The sequence below is a fragment of the Mirounga angustirostris genome, unplaced genomic scaffold (genome assembly GCF_029215605.1).
Source record: "Mirounga angustirostris isolate CCGP_5_RB_7025 unplaced genomic scaffold, mMirAng1.0.hap1 SCAF_9, whole genome shotgun sequence".
Taxonomy (NCBI): domain Eukaryota; kingdom Metazoa; phylum Chordata; class Mammalia; order Carnivora; family Phocidae; genus Mirounga; species Mirounga angustirostris.
The window spans coordinates 42,497,026-42,505,135 of NW_026991717.1; the positions used below are offsets into that span (position 1 = coordinate 42,497,026).

At 43.2% G+C, this 8,110-nt stretch overlaps 1 protein-coding gene across 2 annotated transcripts; it reads left to right on the plus strand.

Annotated features, from left to right (window-relative positions):
* Window positions 1–4,588: 4,588 nt before the first annotated feature.
* On the plus strand, window positions 4,589–8,110 carry RPS27L (ribosomal protein S27 like). 2 transcript variants are annotated; one of them, XM_045899917.2, is made up of 4 exons: window positions 4,589–4,742; window positions 5,630–5,738; window positions 6,433–6,543; window positions 7,910–8,110. In XM_045899917.2, the coding sequence occupies exons 1-4, from the start codon at window positions 4,737–4,739 to the stop codon at window positions 7,936–7,938; spliced, it is 255 nt and encodes an 84-aa protein (XP_045755873.1). In that variant the 5' UTR covers window positions 4,589–4,736; the 3' UTR covers window positions 7,939–8,110. The 2 variants fall into 2 exon arrangements, with proteins under 2 accessions (XP_045755873.1, XP_054369465.1); XM_054513490.2 differs by lacking the exon at window positions 4,589–4,742 and adding an exon at window positions 4,830–4,984.

Below are 8,110 nucleotides of genomic sequence, written 5' to 3' on the forward strand. Positions count from 1 at the left end.
TCTTTTTAAAATGGCGCTAATTCGGGCGCCTGAGTGGCTCAGTTGGTTAAGCGACTGCCTTCGGCTCAGGTCATGATCCTGGAGTCCCTGGATCGAGTCCCGCATCGGGCTCCCTGCTCGGCAGGGAGCCTGCTTCTCCCTCTGACCCTCCCCCCTCTCATGTGCTCTCTGTCTCTCTCATTCTCTCTGTCTCAAATAAATAAATAAAATCTTTAAAAAAAAAATGGCGCTAATTCCATTCACGAGGGCTCTACCCTGATGACCTAACTACTTCTCAAAAGCTCACTGCTCAATACCATCACACTGGGGGGTTAGGATTCAACATATGCATTTCAGAGGGACACAAGCATTCAGCCTATAGGACCAGCCCACTAGGGGCTCAGCTTCAGTCATAAATTAAGGCGGCATGGAAAAGAACATGACAACAGAGTCTGCACCTGGAGACTCTTACCTCTTAAAGATGGGAGCTTACCTGAGCGTGTCAAACATCCCCATGAATGACAGATGGATTTCAAACCCCCCACAATGGAGCTTTTGGGACAATGGTTGTGACCCTGTGGAGAACTGGTGAGCAGAGACAAGGCGGGCTTTCAGCAGTTGCTGTTGATTTCAGGAATGTGTTGAGAATAAGCCACACATGTTTTGATTCCTGACAACAGGTGGACCACAGAGGAAGAGAAAAAGAATGCAGCCTTGTTATATAGTTTCCTAATGACACCGATTTCTCTGAGTTTCTCAGAAAAATACTCAGAAAGGCAGGAGTGTGAAAAGTTATCATTAGGGCCCCACCTCACACCCTGAGTTTCTTAAAACAAAACTAAATTTCCGACCACCTTTCTGGGAAAAGAAGGGGCACAAGCCAAAGGCACGCCAACCCAAGGGCAAATAGGGATCTGACCTATTTAGAATTGGTCTTGGCTAGCCTGAAATTTAGCACCAGTTAAGTCCCTGGCTTAGCTGGAACACCTGTGAGCTTTCCCAGTGTCTGATGTTGACAAAGGGGGGAGGGAGCAGAGAGGGCTGCATACTTCTCAGGTGAAGGCACTGGTGGGGAACTGGAGAGAACAAAGGACTTTCTCAGATGTGGCCAGATAGAACAGCTGGGGAGTTCTCAGCAGCATACGAACTCCAACTGGAACTTCATGGTTCTTTGGGAAGCCAGGTGGGATTCCCTGACAGCGGGCTGACAAGGCAAAGTGGCTCTGGGTCCCTTTATCTGCCAGCAGTGCAAGGACCCAGGGACATTGTAGGAGACACTGAGCTTTGGAGGAGGAGGGAGAGTTATAGAACCCAGGTCTTCCTGACCTTGACTTCTATTCCACCTGTCTTTATAGTGTCTCAGAAGTTGAGGGTTTTGACACCATCCTGGGCATTAGTAAGGAACTGAAGCAATAACTAGGAGTGATCATTAGAAAGTGTTCTGAGTCTTACTATGCATCAAGTGCCAGAATAAATTCCAGGTGAATTAAAAAGTTAAAGGATAAATATCATAACAAAAGAATGAGAAGAAAGTTTAGCTGATCCTAAGATGGCAAAGGCCTGTCAAAACACAAAAGCAAAACAGGAAACACCAATAGGTTTGAAATATATGTATACGAAATTAAAAAATTCTATATAGTTTAAAATCACTCCCCCAATTAATAAGATAGAGTTAATAGGAAATAACAAGTTGGGAAAAATATTTGCAGCATATGTGATTACTGGTTAATGGCCTTAATATGAAAGAATACATAATGGGGGAAGTGCCTAGCTGACTCATTTGGTAGAGCATGCGACTCTTCATCTCAGGGTTGTGAGTTCAAGCCTCACACTGGGCGTGGAGCCTACTTAAAAAAAAAAAAAAAAGATACAGGGGCGCCTGGGTGGCTCAGTCTTTATGCGTCTGCCTTCAGCTCAGGTCATGATCCCAGGGTCCTGGGATGGAGCCTCGCATTGGGCTCCCAGCTCAGCGGGAAGCCTGCTTCTCCCTCTCCCACTCCCCCTGCCTGTGTTCCCTCTCTCGCTGTGTCTCTCTCTGTCAAATAAATAAATACAATCTTTAAAAGAAAAAAAAGGATACATAAGGAAGAAATGGATGATCATCTCAATAGAAATATGCTAGGTGCCAATAAGCACATGAAAAATATTAATTAAAATAACAGTGGTATGATAAAATACCATACAGTTCTTCAAGATGGACGGACATAGGGAAAAACATAATATCCAGTATCGTCAAGGGTACAAAGAAAGGGGCATTCTCAAACATTTACAATTGGAATGTAAATTGGTTTGATTTTTCTGGAGGGCAATTTGGCAGTTTATATTATAAAGCTTAAAATATGCATAACTTTTGACTCAGGAATTTCTCCTCTAGGAATTTATCTTTTTTTAAGATTATTTATTTGAGACACACACAGAGAAAGAGAGAGAGAGAGAGAGCATGCTAGCACGAGCAGGGCAGAAGGGCAGAGGAAGAGAGAGAAGCAAACTCCCCACTAAGCAGGGAGTAGGGGTCGATCCCAGACCCTGGGCTGACCTAAACCAAAGGCAGACACTTAACCAACTGAGCCACCCAGGCGCCCCCTCTAGGAATTTATCTTAAGGAAATAATCAAGGATGTGCACAGAGACTTATCCACAAGAATATTTTCTACAGTGTTATTTTTAAAATAACAAATCCTGGGGAGGGGGTATTGAATGGTCAGATTTGACAGAGTTGGGGAGTGGCTACACGGTCTTCATTACTGTATGTGTTTCCTACTGTAACAAATTACCATAAAGTTAGCAGCTTAAAACAACATAAATTTCTTATCTCACAGTTCTGTAGTTCAAAGTCTGACCGGAGTTTTACTGGGTTACAACAGAGGGGCTGGCAGGACGGTGTTCCTTCAGGAGACTCCAGGTCAGAGTCTATTTCTAGCTTCTAGATGCTGTCCACATTCCTTGGCTCTGGCCCCCCTTCTTCCATCTTCACATTCAGCAACATAGCCTCTCTCAGACCTTTTTCATCACTTCATCTCTTTCTCTTACTCTTCTTTCACTGTCTTCCTCTTCCACTTTTAAGGACCCTTGTGATCACTTTGGGCCTACCCAGATAATACTCATAATTAGCTAATTAGCAACCCTAATTCCAGTTGCCATGTAACTATAGGTCCTGGGGATGAGGGCATTGAAGTCTTTGGGGGTCATTATTCTGCTACACTATTGTATTATTCCATATACTTATCTTTACAAAGTATTTAATATTTTGTCATATTTAAAATACTAAACATTGAAAAACCCAAACCCAATTACCACTTTAGTGTATGGATGAAAGGAGGATATATATTCATAGGATGAATGCTATGTCCACATTAAAAGTCATAATGTAGTAAAGTATGTAGTAGCATGGAACAATGTTCATTATAGGTAGTGGGGAGATAATCAAGTCTACAAAAGAATACGCACAAGATGATAGCAATTATGTAAAACCCAAATCCCCAACAAACCTAAATCCACGTAAATAAAAAATGTTTGGAAGATTATCGGTCAAGTTGTCAATAATGTTTATCTCTGGATAGTAATTTTAATTTTCTTCATTTTTTCTGCATTTCCCAAAATGTGTGAAATAAAAGGTGATGGAGAATGTCATGTAGGACATTTTTCTGGTCAAGCATTTCCCTGGTTTCCTAGCTTTTTTTTTTTTTTTAATTAACATATAATGTATTATTTGTTTCAGGGGTACAGATCTGTGATTCCTCAGTCTTACACAGTTCACAGCGCTCACCATAGCACATACCCTCCCCAGTGTCCATCACCCAGCCACCCCATCCCTCCCACCCACCTCCACTCCAGCAACCCTCAGTTTGTTTCCTGAGATTAAGGGTCTCTTATGGTTTGTCTAAAGGTTTTATTTATTTATTTGTCAGAGAGAGCCTGGTTTCCTAGCTTTTGATCGTATTCACACCCATCCCTCAAAGCTCGTCCTCCGCAAGAATATTTCAAGTCCGGCTCTCGACGCCGTTTCTTCAGGCCCGAGTTGTCCGCTCTGGAAGGTGTAATTCTCAGAGGCGGGAAGGAGCCTTGCGGTGAACCACGCTTGGTAGCGAATCGGTGCTTCTTAAAAACTTTCTCAGGGCAAAGCAAACCCAAGGCAGAGCCGCATCCCCCGAAGAACTTAACCAGTTCCTTGGAAGCTGGATGCACAAGTATACGAAACTTTCGTAATTTCGCGGCCACGGATTAATAGTTTTGATTAATGCTACTGGTTCTAATAAACGAGCGGACACCTGCCGCACCGCAGAACCGCCGCAGAGCTGGCGCCCGGCGGCCGGGACCGTGGAGGGCCGGTCCGAGGCGCCCGCCGGGTCCCGCCACGCGACCGGGCTGGGGCGGCCGCCGCCGCTCCCTTCTCCGCGGCCTAAGCCCCAGGCGGCTTCCCAGCCGGGCCGCACCGCCTCAGCCTGGTCCCGGGCACCACTTGTCCGAGGCGGAGCCCTAGGGCCGGCGGCCCCCGCCCAGGAGGCCCGCGGCTCGCGCCGTCCGGGCCTTCGGAACGAGGGCGCCCTCAGACGCCCGCCGCCCGCGCTCTGCGGCCCCGGCCGAAGCCGACCCCACCACCGAGAGGAGCGCCTAGAGCGGACGGGCCCGCCTGCCCCGCCGCTCCGCTCCGCCCAGCCTCCTCTATCCCGGAAGTTGATGCCGCTCGCCCGATCGCGTGCTGCTCGCTAGGGGTGTCGCCTTAGAGATCGGGACTGGCTGGGATTGCGAAAGATCAACATGCCTGTGAGTTGTTTACTTCTGGCTCTCCGTTTGTTTCGGGCTTCTCTGCCGGGGGGCCGCGGGGGCGCGTTCGCCCGACGCCTCGGCGGGCCCGGGGAGGGGTCCCTGCCGAACACGGCTCGGTGGCTCGGGCCCGCAGCTCCTCCGCGCGTGGCGGACTTGTTGGGACTTGCCGGGGCAGCGCGGCGTGTCGGGCCCTGTTCTGGGCGTGGAGCGGGGAGGATCCGGGGCGGCCCTGGGCTCAGGTCTGGAGTCAGTGGCTAGGAGGGGACAGCTCCTCGGGTGACACTCAGCCTTCTTGGGGTTTGGTGGGCGCCCGTGAGACTAATCTTTGGTCTTTTTGCTTTTCTTGCGCTGGTTGGTTCTCGCCCCCTCTCGGAAGCGATTTTCTGCGGTTTCCTTTTTAAAAACTGTTTTCGCAGTTGCCTTACATGTTAACTCCGTCAAGGACAGTCACGCTTCAGCCACTCAGAGTTCCTGTCAGATCAGATGTTGGACCCCGGGGGCAGGGAGCAGAAATCGCCCCAGCGTTGGCACTGTCGGGTCTACCTCAGCGATTTCTGCTCTCAGCGGGCGCAGGGTTGGGGTCAGGTTCTTAGCACCACAGTGTTGTTTTTATTGGAGACTAGTACTCAGTTGAGTAAAGAACGGGATTACGCGACCAGAGGCTTCTTGATCGTCATAGGGTTCCTTTACCGGGACTTGGAGAACACAAGCATTATAAAAAGTACTGATTAAAGTTACTTAACAGGCTAAATAAATAACATCTGGCGTGTTGCCTCTGCTGAGTATGACTGTTATCCCTTGTCTTGCATGTATATTTCACATATGGTTAAATCTGCCAGCAGTGTGGATTCCTTCTAGCAATAATAATATGCTTTTTTATTCAGTTGGCTAGAGATTTACTACACCCGTCCTTGGAAGAGGAAAAGAAAAAACATAAAAAGAAACGGCTAGTTCAGAGCCCAAATTCCTATTTTATGGATGTAAAATGTCCAGGTAAAATTTCAAATCTTAATTCCTTTCCCAAGGAAAATTTCTGAAGGGATTGCTAGTGTGGTGTGTATGTTTAGATAGATAAGTTAGGACCTTTTGTGGAGTAGAGGTGGGATCACAGAATTGGAAATGTCAAAAAGGATATTTTCCTAATAAACTATCCAAACCACTATAGAAACATTTGGGGGGAGGGGTTGCTGAAGATGAGACTCCAAAGGGGATAAGACATTTGACTTACTAAGTCGTTAAGCTGTTCAGATGATTAGTTTTCTTTTTTATGGTGCAGTGAGAAGTATGTTGATTCTTTAGTGTTAAGCTGTGCTGCCCAGTGTGGTGGCCATTAGCTATACGTAGCTACTGAGCACTTGAAATGTGGCTAGTCAAAGTGGAAAATATTCTTAAAGTGTAAAATATACACTGGATTTTTAAGATGTAGCACACACATAAAAACCATATTGATTACATGTTGAAATGGTAATAATATTTTGGAAATACTAAGTTCAATAAAATATATTATTAATTTCACCTGTTGGCTTTTTAAAACTTTTTATGTGACGACTGGAAAAGTTTAAATATGTGGCTTGTTATTGTACAGCACTAATGTTCTTCATCTATTACAAGGTCTTTACTAGAAATACGGTGAACAATAGGCTTTATTTTCTTCTGCTTTTCACTTTTAACGTTGTCCTTTTTCTAGGTTGCTACAAGATTACCACGGTTTTCAGCCATGCTCAGACGGTGGTTCTTTGTGTAGGCTGTTCAACAGTGTTGTGCCAGCCAACAGGAGGAAAGGCCAGACTCACAGAGGGTATTCGTTTGGCATTTTCTAACCCAGTGATGAGGTTTTAGGATTATAAATGTCCACCTTATTAAAAACCAGTTTAAAAGAAATCATAAATTCATTATTACCAAAATAATTTTATCTTTTGTTGTATGCTCTTTCAGTAAAGAGTGCCCTGCTCAAATGGATAAGTTTATACCTTTGATTTTGCAAAGAACTCCTTTAACTATTGTTTTTCTTGGTCTGGAACACCTAATTCTGTGTAGTTATTTAGGCTGCTTAATTTGGAATATTAAACATAAGTCAGAATGGAGCAAAAGAATAAGTACATACCATAGGACATAAGGGATTTTTAACACCATAGAATTTTTAAAATTCTCTTGTAAATATTTTGTTTCATATGTATTTGACACATTTGACTGGAGACAGTTTTTATCATTGCTAGCTAGGCAACAGATAACTAAGGTATAAATTAAAATGCCAGCAGTTTGATTTCTCAGAGCACCTACTTAATGGTTAAATAAAAATCCCATTTTATTTATTTTTTAAAAAGATTTTATTTTTAAGTAATCTCTACACCCAACATGAGGCTCAAACTTAAAATCCCTGAGATCAAGAGTCGCATGCTCTACCAACTGAGCCAGCCAGGTGCCTCTAAAAATCCCATTTTAATTCCTCTTTCACTTTTGTGCAGTAAGAAAAAAATAGTAATTATGTATATTGTTTTCCATAGTAGTACTTACAGATTTGTAATTCTGTAATATTTGAAATTTGCTTGTGATATTTTGGGGGTGTTGTGAATTCCATGTTCTCACCAGAAGAGTTTTAAGTAGATTGGCAACAAATCCAACATCTATTTTGTGTGACCTGGTGAGATCTAAGTACAAAGTCACTATATGATATTTAAGTGCAGTATTTCTCTCAAAAGTATACTTGTAAGATTTTTTAAACCTTTATATCATGTCATGATCTTGGAGTTTTGTGCCAATGGATGATTAATAGGGTATTAGAGTTTTCCTAATAGATTTGAAGAGAATTCTAATCAAAATCAGTTTCTTAGGAAAGTAATTCAGAGTAACTCCTAAAAATTAAGATTGCACTTTCTGACAGCTTGGATTAAAGTCTTAACTGTTGAATTTAGGCTCATGGTCTTACATAGACTCTAATATAGCATTTGAGAAACAGTTATAGTCACATCAGAATAAATTCAAATATACAAGATTTATTATAGTAAATTTCTGGCATACAAGGATAAATAACCTGTATGTGAATATTATTCTAATATTCCTAAAACTTAGGGTTTTTTTTAACTGAAAAAATACTTTTTGTCATTAAGACTATAGCAGAGAGAGTGTACACTTGTGTTTAACATGTTCTCGTGATTCCTTTGCAGGGTGTTCATTTAGAAGAAAGCAACACTAATGATCCACACAACCTCTTGAATTTGTGTTATATCGCAGAAAGCCTTATCAGTTCAGTAATTCCAGTTATCTACCAAGATAATGTAATTATGCTTAATTTTGTAAGTTTTACAACAGTGATGTCCTATTTTGGTGTCAGTTTTTCAATAAAGTTTTGATTATGGGCAAATTTC